This window comes from Hippocampus bargibanti, linkage group LG01 (assembly GCF_051943395.1).
Source record: "Hippocampus bargibanti isolate YZ-2025 linkage group LG01, ASM5194339v1, whole genome shotgun sequence".
In the NCBI taxonomy this organism is placed as follows: Eukaryota; Metazoa; Chordata; class Actinopteri; order Syngnathiformes; family Syngnathidae; genus Hippocampus; species Hippocampus bargibanti.
The window spans coordinates 4,002,275-4,016,362 of record NC_142734.1 but is presented as its reverse complement, the minus strand read 5'-3'; the positions used below and the strand labels follow the sequence as shown (position 1 = coordinate 4,016,362).

Here is a 14,088-nt window from a genome sequence, read left to right as displayed (position 1 = left end):
CTGCTCCCCCCAACCTGAGAGCAGGAACCTATCACCGCCACGTCCGGACAGTAGGGATATATATATAGGGCCGAAACTACCAGCTTCAGCTGTTGTTAAAGCGTTATATAAATCAATATGTATTGTATTGTATTGCATTTTTTTCCAATTTTAAGTGTAGGGGTCCTCATTGAAGTGTGAAAATCGTTTAGGGGTGTGATGAATATATTGAAAAGGGAATTGAAAAGACAAAATTGATCCACATTTGAATGGCAATTGGTAACTTCTCAAGTCATTGCATTAACAAATGTGTACAGCTACTTCTGGGTTTATTGTGCAGTGTGGAGAATAACTAATCTCTTGATGGATTTGTTCATTATACATTTCATTGGAAAACAATACAGTGAGTAGCAAAGCAAAGCAAGAACCCAAAACCAACCAACATTAAAGGACAACCGACATCACTTTTTTGTTTTTTAACTCACATCAGAAAAACGTTTTATAGCATCTAAAATACCCAAAACACGCAGTATGATATTTTAGTCAAATGCAAAACACCAATAAAAATGACTTAAAGTGTCCAAAATCTGCAAAAAATTGAGCTGCGAATTGGGCATTTTCAGAAAGTCCCGCCCCCATTTCGTGACATCACATCAAGACGTCTTGCATTGCAGGAGAATCAAAACAATGGCTTCAGATTCAGAGAATATGCTTTCTTGTTACACATCCCGTTATGAATATGATTCAAATAGTTCTGAAGAGGAAAGCATACATGTTTACAATCGATTAAATAATTTATGTGTGCCATTTTGAGGGCTTATTGGGAGGAAATCTCTCACACAAAACAGAGGGAAAAAATGGCGACCTCCTGTGGGCATCTCCGTTTCCACAGGCAGAGCATCCCATTTTCTGGGATGCTACATGGGAGTTCTGACGGCTCGAAATGATGGAGGACTTCTTTACTCGATTGCAAACATTTATGCTTTCCTCTTCAGAACTATTTGAATCATATTCATAACTGGATGAGTAACAAGAAAGCATCTACTCCGAATCTGAAACAATTGTTTTGATTCTATAACAAGGAAAGATGTCCTGGCATGACGTCACGTGCAAGGGGGCGGGACCTTCTTGAACTCGCCATTTTCAGGGTAATTTTGAAGTAGTTTTGGGGCACTCTAACTCATTTTTATTGGTGTTTTGCATTTGACTAAAAATATCAGCCTGCGGGTTTTGGGCATTTTAGACGCTATAAAACGTTTTGCTGACAAAAAAAAGACAAAAAATGGTGTTGGTTGTCCTTTAAGTGGGGGAAATCAACTTTCCACCGGCCTGTAAGAGTAGGACAATACTGCCCTCCAGTGGCCAAACTACACGCGTAAGGTTTCATTCATATTTCGGATTGCTTTATCCTCACGACGGTCGCGAGGGGGTGCTGGAGCTTATCCCAGGCATCTTCGGGTAGGAGGGGCACACCCTGAACCGGTTGCCAGCCAATTGCAGGGCATACAGGGTAGAGTTCAAGACCCGGTTCGTGGAGTTTACATGTACTCTGGGTGCCCTGCGATTGGCTGGCAACCAATTCAGGGTGTCCCCCGCCCTGTGCCTCAGGACGGCAGGGATAGGCTCCATCACCACCTGTGACCTTATGAGGATAAAGCGGTCTGGAAAATTGATGGATGGAAAATGATCCTCCTCACACACAAATCCATGTGTGAAATTACCTTACATTATTAACTTATTCACTGCCATTTCCAAATGTATTCGGGAATTGAAAATACAACATGGAGCACCATTGCCGAATTTGTTCGGGGTTTGGTTTTTCTTGCTGGGACTGCCGATAAAGCGCTGGTCAACCCTCTGGCAATGTTTTTTTTTCCCTTCCAAGAGGGGTCAGCATTTTACTTTTCTCCATGTTACCGCTTTGTTGCTGCTTCAGCTGTTGTTCAAGCGCTATATAAACCAATATATATGTATTTTATTTGGGACAGCCACCCTCATTTCAAGCTCATATAACTCCAGATCTATATCATTTAGGAATTAACTTTTTTTCTGATGAAAGAAGAGAGTCTCAGGTTTCTTACACTGAATTAGATGTTTATGTAGCCGTAAAACTCAATATTCTGAGGGTCCTGGAATTCGAGTGAAAATGACAAAAACCCTGGCACTGGAGTGGACGGACACATTTTTGCACGTTTGGCAGTGAATGAGTTAATGTTTACTTTGCAATGAAGTCACGTTCGCCGGCAAGTTAACCATCTACAGCACAGGTGTCAAAGTCAAGGCTCGGGGGCCAAATCTGGCCCACCACATCATTTTTTCGGCCCACGAAAACAAATCTAACTTATGAAATTCCATGATGTTTGCTAAAATCCTAACCAAAATGTCATATTTTTGGATGTAAACCACAAGAACAGTGATTATTCTTGAAAACTAGCTATTCATTCATTTGTTGTGAATTCTATATGTAATATGTGGAGGGCCTAGAGAGGAAACCATAACTACAATGTTGCCCGCGGCAAAAAAAAAAGACTTTGATACCCCTGATCTACAGGTAGTAGTACCCAACCCTTGTGCAGACAACAAAGAATTGTAATTCAGAGGTTTGATGACACTATGCCATTCACTAATGAACTATTCTATTGATTCGTCAATATTCAATAGGCTGCACTTGAGATGAGGTGATGATGCCACCAACACACCTAAAATCAAACAATATGCTCTTCAAGTGTGCCACGCGGTTTATTTCTGTTAGAATAAACCTCCAAAGTCATGGGTACAATCTCATATGAAATTCATTAACCATCCATCATTCTCATGACCGTACAAGTGTGCTGCTGTGCCTTTTGAAGACATCACACCCCCATCGTCCCTTTTGCCACTTTCCTCTTCCGGAATGTTCCAGAATCTTCAGTTATCCAGAAGGGAGCGTTGTAAAGCCTCCTGGATCATCGTGTGCTCGTCTGTAGAGTAATCCTGCGCAAAACACGATGAGGCAGGTTATTAGGATCGGAGTAGATGTGGTCAGCGGCATTGGGTAAAAACACAGACTTACTACAAAGGTATCATATGAAAAAGTGTGTCTAATCTTCAGGTGTTGGAAGAAGTCGTTACTCCGGTAGTTTGGGTCCCCCCACGGCATGGAGGCGCAGATGGGGCAAACCTAGACGGACATGAATGATAAATCACGTTTCAGGAGTAGCCTAAATTGCAGGTGGTGCGACGGTTTGAAAAGCACTTCTCACCACTTGCCGTGCGTCGCGGGCATGCTGGGTGGTGCAGTGCTCAACCAGGCCGTCTTGATCGAGGTTCTGGCAGTTGCAGTAAGGACAGGTAAAAGTGTAACGATTTGGCACTGGACTGTAAAGACATAAACAACTAATTACATTACACACTTTTTTTTTGTTGTAGCTTTGATCACACTGTGATTAACTACTTCCGGGCAGCCCGGGAGTAGTTAATCACCCCTCTCTGTGCTGAAACGGCATTCTAAATGATAGAGTTTACTACAGCTTGCAAAAGACAGTGCAAGTGGTATTTTGAGACAGGACTGGTATGTTATTTCTTGACCTAATGATAGCAGGCTGGCTTTGGGCAGTTGTCCGAACTCCTTCTTCAATGTATTCCTGGTATTTTGGACAAGCACCCGTGTGGAGTCTCATCTGAGAAAGGCCGACCTAAAGGGGAAGACGACACAGAAACATTTTACTATTGCATCATATAGTTACCTCATTATTTACTTTCCAGTGTCAAAATCTGTTCTACCATGCACCATGAGGATTCGGAGGAACATATTGCGACTCCCTTCATTTTTCAAAAGCAGGAGTGCTTCGATGGTTGTTGATGTTGCATAGTACACATCCAGTTTCATATACAGTGATACCTCGGTTTACGAACTCCTTGGCTTATGAACGTTTCGATTCACGAACGTTACATTTATGAACATTTTACCTTGGCATACAAACTATTTTTCGGGATACACACAGAGCGCCACAATGAGTGATGTGTTGTTGGCGAACGAGACCGTTCTTCTAACAAGAAAATGGCAGCAGACTGTTTTTGTCCTCTATTCCCCGCCCCAGTCTTCGGTTAAAGCCACGTGATGGGTCAAAAACGCAGGAGTAAGAGGGGGGGGGCTTAACATTAAAGAGACAGGCAGACGACAGAGAGTGAGAAAATGGGGGTGAAAAAGAGTGAAATTTGGACTCGTTTCAAGTTTGATAGTTCAAAGGCAGAGTGTAGACCGCAAGGTTAAAATATCCCATCAATCAGGCTCCACAAATAACCCGCACAAGCCATCTGTACACTTGATGCAAAAAGCTATCAACCCAGCTAAACAGAACGCAATTGATGAGGAACAAGGTAAAATTATCGCAGAGAAAGAACCGACAAGGGTTCATTCCTCTAGATGGTGAAAGAAGAAGGGTACGTGTTTAATGCTGATGAAACCAGTCACTCCATTCCATCAAGCCATCAACGATCATCATAAAGGTAAATAAAACGACTACATATTATACAGTACAGTTTATTTCTTTAATTATAATACCACAGCACATTTATTATACATACAATAAGGTATATTTTGTGTAGTTTTAAGGCTTAGAAAATTAAAAAGAAGAAAATTATGTTTTATGGGGACCTCGGAACGCATTATTCTCATTTCAGTGGTTTCCTATGGGAAATTAATTTTTGGGAGACACACTTTTCACCTTACACACTCTGTCTGGGAACCACTTAAGTTCGTAAGCCAAGGTATCACTGTTTTCGTTTAATTTTTATAGTAATGATGTAACTTGGCACAGATTCTGAATTTGTTGTGCAGTCTATGAGACGATACAGACTCGGAAAGCCTTCACTGTATGAATAGTAGGAGCAGGGCCTTTTATATATATAGATTTTTTTTTCAAAACGCAGGCACCACTGCCACAGCATACGAGTCAGGCTAAATTGAAAGTCCTAATTCAAACAAAACATACCTGCGTTCCACACCCTTTGCACGCTGCCACAGATGATTGGATGAGGGCCTCGAGCTCCACAGCTTTAGTGCAATGGCCGAGCGAAGCCCGGCACACAGCACATGCGGGTTTCTGTGGACGCAAACATTTTTGCAAACAGCTCTGGCAGAACCTGGAGAGAAGAGAAAGAAAAAAAATGACTGAGTACATACCGGATAATCAGGATTCTCACCCTATTTCGAAGAGTGAGCACCTAATACCCATTTTAGAACATTTGTTTTGGTAGCTTATTCTTTTGGTCGCAGTTCATAACCATATACAAGAGTGAGAACAAAGGTCATTACAAAAAAAAAAAAAGACAGAATCGCCATCACCGCAGACCAGGGCTAACACAATTATTAGACTGATCAATAATGTTAACCACCAAAATCACCAAGAATAAATATTTTAGTTGATGTCTTCTTTATGAGCAGGGTATCCCTGACATAAACAGAAGCATTGTCGGTAATGCAGTGTCATGTTGGATTGGATTGGATTGGATTGGATTTGCCTTTATTAGTCTCGCGGTGGAGAAATTTACATTTCACAGCAGCAAAGTTATGAAAGAAATGAAAGTAAAAAAGCAAAATACAGGAGCTGTATTGTAGGAGCATGTTTTGGTTCATGTTAGCAACAGGGTTGGAATCGTTTGGGCATAATTGAAAATAAATATATGACGGAAACTTCCTGTTCATGACAGCACGATGTTAATAGACAAGCATGTTTCAACATTTAGCTTGTAGTAGACGTGCACATTCCACCATTACGTCCTTGATCCACTGATGAAAAGTATGCTTTGATCCTCTCCTCTTTCATCTAGAACTGCTTCATGTAACAAAGAGAGTACAGAAAGTGTTTAAGAATGAATGACTCTGTATCTTTTGTCGTCTTTGTGTTGTCACAATGTTTTTTTTTTTGTTCTTTTGACTTCAAGATTGCATTGCAACAGCGGCTGCCTTTCCAGCAGCTTAAGTGTGACTTCTTTCATCTTCCTTTCATAACTTTGCTGCTGTGAAATGTAAATGTCTCCACTGCGAGACTAATAAAGGCCAATCCAATCCAATATTTCTCCACTGCGGGTCTAATAAAGGCTAATGCCAATCCAATCCAAGAATTGTATCCAATCCCATTCAATCCAAGAATTGTAGTCTTTTTGAATTTGTTGACGTTGTCGACAAACGATCGAAAAAAGACTACAACTCCCACGTGAGGTCTGATTGATGTAAACAAAGCTGCTTCCGAGCAAACTAGCAGCGATTTGGCTAAATTGCGAAAACGGCATTATAAACAAAGAATGGGCATACGTTGACGTATTCTTACTCTAATCCAAACAAATGTTAGAATTTCATGGCATTAGATTAGTTATATCCCTCATTTGTTGTGCAACAAAAATAGGGTGTATAGGCGTGGGTTTAAAAAAAACGAAGACGAAAGAAAACCGACCAAGCGTCAGTCACGTCGACATTGTGCACAAAGGCAGTCTAAAATGTATCAGAGGCTCAATTAAAAAGTCTGGCTAAACCGATCTGATGCAATAATTCAATCACATCGGTTTCCAACCTAAATCGACGCAATGCTAACAGCAGACGATGTCAACGCGAATCGCTGTCAAGTGGGGGCAAAAGTACGTACGTGTGGCCGCATTGTGTTGTGACAGGACTGTCGAATATCTCCAGACAAACAGGACAGAGAAACTCGGACACGTCGCTGTTGGCGTCAGAGACGCTTTTCTTGTGCTGCGATGAGCTGAAACCTCCGAGCATCGCCATTTCTTTTCTCTCCACTGTTCGTTTGACACTAACCACGTGACCTCGTTATATTCACTCCTGGGTTCGGGCGGAGCCTCCCGCCATCGTCATTACAGTAATTACAATAGAATCTGGTTTATGTATTGTAGTGATGCATGTACATACTCTGGATAAAAGCCCATCCATTTTCTGAACAGCTAATCCTTGTATTACATGTTACTTTATTCAAGGTATCGCCGGATTTTTTTTGACTGATCATTACTTTTAGTTTATTGCCTCTGTTATATCTCGTTTATACAGTATAGTTGTTCGACATTTCCGTTGTTATTTATATAAAATGCCTATTTGTAATTTCAAAAACAAATTTATATCAATCTGTTTATTTTCCCTCTTTTGTGTAGCTTTTTGCTTTGGTCCTCTCCTCTTTCATCTCGAGTTGCTTTGTGTCACAGGGAGGGTGGAGCAAATGCTGGAGAGTGAATGACTCTGTGTCTTTGTGTTGTCATATTATTTGTTATTTAGTTTTTTTTTTGTTCTTTTGACTTTTGTTTATTGTGTGGCGGACACTAAGACCATGTTTCTCACCCAGCAGGTGTACAGCAAGGGGTGTGGTTATGATAAGATATTTTACTGCATTTTCCCATGTTCAAGTCAGATCCACTTGTTAGCAGTTGGAATAAAGACATACCCCAGTCAATCGTGTGTTCTCCTTCCTCAACTGCTACAATGTAGACATTAGTAACAAATATTGTTATAATTATCAGCAAGTCCTGAAGAATGAATGTCTCTCTGTGTCTTTGTGTTTTTGTGATTTTATTTTAAGTATTATTTGTGATTTTTGTTTTTTTCCCCCAAAATGGCGGCACGTGAACACAGCGGCTCCCCTCTCTCTCCCGGCAAATTGCCGTTTTCGTGTTTATTGTGTTTGTTAAAGTCATTATAAATGCCTTGCACGCTGGGTCAATGACAGTAATTTCATCTGTGGTGTATATCATGCATATTAGCATATTTGTCAATAAAGCTGACTTTGACTTTACTTTGATTTTGATTGTGTATTCTCTTTGTCTTTTCTGTTATACCGTACAATAGCTATCTGGCTGGATGGCTAGCTATTTAGCTGGCTAGCTATTAGCTATCTATTGGCTTGCTAGCTTGCGTTCTATCTCTTTGTATTACTATTTTATTTGAGTTACTTCCGGGTTGAGTGAACGCTGACGCGTGTGGCTGCCACTGCTCGCCCACAGAAAAACATATCCAGTGACTGTAAAGTGAACTTGAGAGTTTTGAAAGGCACTTATAAATGAAATGTATTATATAAACGTTGCAAAACCAAATGTCATAACTCTTGAGGGTGGGCCTGCGTAATTGCGACATCAGCGAAGGAGCAAAGGAACATTCAGATCCACCCGTCCATTTTCCAGACCGCTTAATCCTCATTCGGGTGGCAGGGGGTGCTGGAGCCTATCCCAGCCGTTTTCGGGCACTAGGCGGGGGACACCCTGAATTTGTGGCCAGCCAATACCAGGGCACACAGACAAACACAACCAGTCAGTATCACACCATGGGATGATTTGGAGTGTTCAATCAGCCTGCCATGCATGTTTTTGGGATGTGGGAGGAAACCGGAGGACCTGGAGAAAACCCACGCAGGCCCGGGGAGAACATGCAAACTCCACAAAGGGGTCTTGAATTCATGACCTTTGCGCTGTGAAATCGGCACACTAACCACTCGACTACCGGACCACCCGGATAATTCTGATAATCAAGCAAAACTTGAATGCTGGATCAAACGTCTGTATGTAATCTGTCTGGGAGCATCTGTGCGTGAGTTTGACGCGACATCAGATTTTGCATGAATATAAACAATTCGAACCATTTTCCGTGTTAAATGTGGAATTGTGGAAATGGAATTGTGGGTTTTAAATGATAGCCTTCCAGTGATTTCGTGGAGTATGTATTCAAGATACTCCAAGATCCATGTCTATTGTATAGCTATTGCCCTTGAAGTCAGAATGTTAAAAAAAATGATGGAGTAGTCTGGAGATAGGCAATACGCAATTCACAGACATGCAAAGTGCTTTCAAGTGCTCTCTCAAGTTGCCTTTATTCCTCTCCCTCCTTCCGCCTGAATGTACGTGTTTGTGACGTTTGTTCAGTGGTGCGCATGCGTACTGAGGAGCTGGGAATTTCCAACAGTTGAACAGGCAGGCTTCTCTGGCTTCGGCTAGCACTTACTAAAGGTAAAATCGGCTACTCGTGGTCTCTTTCCTTATTAAAGGTTGCAAACGTCAACCGTGGCCGAATGGAGTGTCATTATACACGTGCTGATATTTTCCGAGTCTATCATTTTCGTGACTGTCAACAAGACAGCTATTTGGATTTGAAAGACTGCCCTAGCATGCTAATGCTAAGCGACTACGGTAAAATGGGCGTTCACTGATTTTGCCCCATTTGGGGGATCCTTGCCACATTGTATATACTTGATGCTTTCGGGTTCGATCTGAATTAATGATAGCGCACGGGACATTTAATTTAAATTTGGATTAGTGTCAGAACGGATGCGCCAAATGATATGGAATGCCAAGGCGTTGTACGCTAACTCGCTATTTCACGTCAGTTCGTGTTTAGTCGCTTTGGTGATTGCTCGTGTGGAATGTAGAAACCACAATTACAAACCCTCGGACTGCATTTCAACACTCCTTTATTCAAGCCAGCGCACACGGATACTGGTCATTACAACTGTGCATTATTTACAATCGTTACAAATAACATTTTATTCCACTGGCACAAGACGAAGGAAAGCCAAGTATGCCGTTTATCTCACTAGCAAACTTCAAATCACCTTATGTGTTGAGCCGAAATACTTGGATTTCTTTTGACCATGTAGCTTGACGTGTGAACAAGAGTCATGTTATTGGTCACACAGTTCGGTTTTACTGTTATCTCACAAAGACATCTGGGAAGCAGCTGTGGAGGCTTGCAAGTTTATTATCTTTTTTCTTATTGTTTAGCTCAACACTTACCACAACATGCGGCAAAAATGTATTTTTTAAGTTGTTTTGTGTATGCATGTGTGTTACCGACTGATTGAAATGTTGCCTTGTGTCATTACAGCTGGGTGCTGGGTTCGGGTCATTGAAGCCATTGGGACTCTTGACTTGATGAGTCCCAGCGACACTGGATAATTGCTGCACGTGTCGCTTTCAATAGATTGACAACAATATTAGTTTCATGGACAGTAAAACACAAGCCCATTCTGACCTCATCTAAACAAACATTGGCCTGCGTGTCAAGACAGGCTCTGAGTAATGATTAGAGATGTTTGTAAGAAGGCATACTGGCAGCCTGCAGCTGAGTTACAGAAATTGAACACATCATCTCTTGAATAGAGGTTGTGCTACTGAGTCTTGTCTCTTCTCTACTCCCCCCACTGCTGCACACAGTGAGTTTTGATTGACCAACATGATGCTTCAATGTGACACCCTTGTGCAGATTATGAAAAGGGAGTGATGCACTCCCCCAAAAAGCGAACCAGCTGACTTTTAGTCTGCTGCATAAAATGGATGCAAAGTTAAAAGAAGACCTGTTTCGGAGATATGTGGGGGCACTGGAGAGGCGTATTCAAAATGGAGGGGAAAAATCTGAAATGGCAAACTTTCATGAAGGAGACAATGGGAGGCACAAAGACAGTGAGGCCCTACTTTCAACAGCCACGGCACTCCTCGGTGCCTACCAGCCAGATCCAGGACAGCGTTTCCGCATGGTGCGCTTTTATGAAGTGGTTGAGGGTTCCCTTCGCTGCCAAAGAGGAGGAAACCTCAGAAGCCTGGAGAGAGCTTTCCACACTCTGGAAACCATATGCACCAATCTACTACTTTTTCCCTGGAAGAAAGAGTTCAGATGTATCAAGGTAATTCATAATGGTCTCATGTGTTTTTAAATGAATACCGGTAAATGATTTCTAGAGCTGTCACAATGAACTGTTTCAACGACGATCAAATTAACCATGAAGGAATTTGATGGTATTGTTTGCAGCCATTGTTTATCTTGAAACTGCCCAAATTGTCTGAACCACTGAGCATGAAATAGTCTCTGATTTCTTTTGAGTGTCATGAAAGTACACATCATGTTTGGTGTTTGGTCAGATTAATTTGTGATTATTTGCTTCAGCCATGTAAAACAGACATGCTGCAGACCAAATCTGTAGTTGATTCAAAACCAATTTTTGGGGAAAATAAGTCACATTGTTCTATTATACAATACAAGCCTAGAAATTCATATTTTTTTTCTTACCAGCCAGCCGGACTAGTTACCTTACAATTTTACTAGCCAATCAGAAAACCAACTAGCCAAAATGTGTCTGATCTCTGTAAGTTCATCCTTGTGTAAAAATGGCACAGAAGACTACAATTGTTCATTGTTAATATGCATTTTATTGTATTTCAAGAGTACGTCTGTGTAAGCTCTCAGTCGTACAGGAGTGGTCCATCGATGAAAAGGTTTCTTCAGCCGTCATCTGTACTTTGAAGGTATCGGACGTTTCGCTTCTTATCCGAGATGCTTCCTAAGCGAACTAAAGTCTTGCTGGTAGTTTCGGCCCTATATATATATCCCTACTGTCCAGACCTGGCGGTGCTGGACTCCGCTATGATAGGTCCCTGCTCTCAGGTTGGGGGGAGCAGAGGACGACTTCCTTTCATCACTTTGCTGCTGTGAAATGTGAATTTCTCCACTGTGAGACTAATAAAGGCATATCCAATCCAATCCCTGCGGCTCCACTGATCCAACTTTAGTGCAGGGACCTATCATAGCAGAGATCTGGCACCGCCACCTCTGGACAGTAGGGATATAGAGGTAATATCTGACTTATGACCGGCTCGATTTACAACCACCCGTACTTACGACCATGACCCCCAAACCCTATTTAAAAAAAAAAATAATTCTACGCCTGGCACCGCAACGCGCTAGCAATTTTGGCCAGCCAGCCAGCATCTCACTCTCGCACAGCAATCGACCGTGTGATGGGACCAGAGGGGGCAGTTTGCTAGTCATTTAGCCTTCGAGTCTCTATTCAACATTTCGAATGTATTTTGACTTCGGACCATTTTGACTTACGACCGTTTGGTCGGAACGGCCCTCGGTTGTAAGTCGAATGTTACCTTGTATATAGGGCCAAACCTACAAGCAGAATTTTAATTCGCCGACGAAGCCTCTTAGATGAGAAGCGAAAAGTCCCACACCTTCAAAGAAGTACAGATGACGGCTGAAGAAACCTTTTCATTGATGATTCACGGCATTTCCTTTTTTTTTTCACTCTTTCAGACATTCACTGGCCCGTATGTGTACCATCTGAAATCCGCCATTTCTGATCCAGAGCTTCGATCTCTGATGCGCACGATCGGCTACACTTGCGACCACGACTCCCAGTTTTATTTCCAGGAGCATCCGGGAGGCTCGGCTCATCTCCGCCAGTTGGCTTTCGAGCTCTTCCTAGCTCAGGCCGAGTGTCGTCTTCTGGGAGAGGTCGTAGCCCTGGCCCGCGGTTCAGCTTCGGAGTTGGAGGCGCTGGAACTCCGCAGGGGCTGCAGGGATGACGCGGCTGGCTGCGCCGAAGCGCTCCGCAGACGCGACAGCCTCGGAGCCGATATGGCTCGACTGTCTTTGCAGCAGCCTCTGGATATCGAAAGGCCTCAGACTCACCACCTGAGGCGAGGTAGCCGACCGTCAAAATCGGTCGATGTAACAGATGGGGCGGGTCACTGGCACGCGGCGGCGAGCAAACCGATCTTGAAAGCCTCATTGAGTTTGAGGAAGGAGCCTTTATTCGTGGACGCCGAGGAGGATCTGAAGGATGAGATCATCAGGCCCAACACTTTGGTTTCTCTTTTCTCCGTGGCGGCACCCCCTTCCTACAGCCCCATTGCCGATTTCTTCCCCACACAGTTTCCTTCCCCGGCCGATGCGTACTCGTCTTACCATCTTTCCTCGCTTGATGAGATCGACCTGTACACGGAGAGGGGCGTTGCCGGCACCAGCGGGAGGCAGACCCCCTCGCGGCTTCCCTCGCGAGACGGGTGGCAGCTTAAATCCCACGGAAGCGTCAAGTGTCAAGGCTGCGGACTGGGCTGCTCCACGATGGCCTCCTGCCAGAGGTGCGACGTGATCCTGTGCTCGGCGTGTCACGACGTGGAGCCCGCCCCGTGCTGCAGCCTGCAGGACTACCACCCGAAATCCACACGGCCGATCGACGGCTACGTTCCCGTCAAGGAAAAGCTCTCCGTCTACTCCAACACGCACACCCACTCGCATCTGCACCCCCACCCGCTGGCACTCACCCACTCGCATACTCACTCCCACCCTCACCCCCACATGGTGGACAAACCCTTGTTGTCCACCAAGCTGTTTCCGAGCAAGTCCGTTGCTTTGACGACACCAAAAGGAGGCAACGGCGAGCGCGTTAGCCTGGGAGGGTCGCGATGCGGCTTTTGCAACAAGCCCGGGGCATCGCACACCTGCGTCAACTGCTCCAAGGTGTCATGTGACTCATGCATGGGCTTGTATGGCAACGACATGTGTACGCGGAAGAATCCCCAGCACATGTTTGTGCCCAACCATCAGCTTAATTTCAAATCTGGCACCATATCTCACATGGTGTACCGATGATCCATGTAGAGCGAAGGTTTTGCTTCTCTACGTAGTACCCCAACCTTTAAAAGGCATCATCACTCCGCATTGTCGTTTTAAGCGCCACTGCCCGCAAACTGACTGTACTTTTTTCCCTCATTTTTGGTTGGGCCGCATTGTCCGCACTCAGCTTTGGCCTTTTACCTTCTGTACCACTACAATTACATTTTGCCTTGCTAACTGCTCTTGACTTGTCATGTGATAATGTAGTGCTTATCTAATTTCTCCTCCTTTATCCCCTAAAAGGAAAATCTGGAGTTAAAAAGTTGAATTACTTCTAATTTAAAATGCAGCACTGAATATCATCTACTTAATACGTAACATGTTGTGTGTATATTTGTGTGTATGTATATATGTGTGTGTGTATATATATGTGTGTGTGTGTGTATTTATATATATAGTGAGAGAGACAGAGAGTATATATAGAGTGTATATATATATATATATATATATATATATATATATATATATATATATATATATATATATATATATGTATATATATATGTATATATATATGTATATATATATGTATATATATATATGTATATGTATATAGAGAGTATGTGTATACATATAGTGTATATATAGAGTGTGTATATATATGCATATATGTCTATATATATACTGTATATATACACATATATTTATATATATGTATATATGTGTATACATATACACATAAG

At 42.8% G+C, this 14,088-nt stretch overlaps 2 protein-coding genes across 2 annotated transcripts; one reads left to right on the top strand and one right to left on the bottom strand.

Moving 5' to 3' along the window:
- Positions 1–291: 291 nt before the first annotated feature.
- On the bottom strand, positions 292–6,766 carry rnf114 (ring finger protein 114). The gene is made up of 6 exons (XM_088990907.1): positions 6,603–6,766; positions 4,953–5,103; positions 3,547–3,653; positions 3,222–3,336; positions 3,032–3,139; positions 292–2,952 (listed from the first exon to the last, which is right to left on the bottom strand). Exons 1-6 carry the CDS (start codon positions 6,737–6,739, stop codon positions 2,887–2,889), a joined length of 684 nt encoding a protein of 227 aa, XP_088847033.1. The 5' UTR covers positions 6,740–6,766; the 3' UTR covers positions 292–2,886.
- Positions 6,767–8,898: 2,132 nt separating this feature from the next.
- Positions 8,899–13,800, top strand: spata2 (spermatogenesis associated 2). The gene is made up of 3 exons (XM_089006733.1): positions 8,899–8,958; positions 9,833–10,628; positions 12,041–13,800. The coding sequence occupies exons 2-3, from the start codon at positions 10,278–10,280 to the stop codon at positions 13,379–13,381; spliced, it is 1,692 nt and encodes a 563-aa protein (XP_088862859.1). The 5' UTR covers positions 8,899–8,958; positions 9,833–10,277; the 3' UTR covers positions 13,382–13,800.
- Positions 13,801–14,088: the final 288 nt, after the last annotated feature.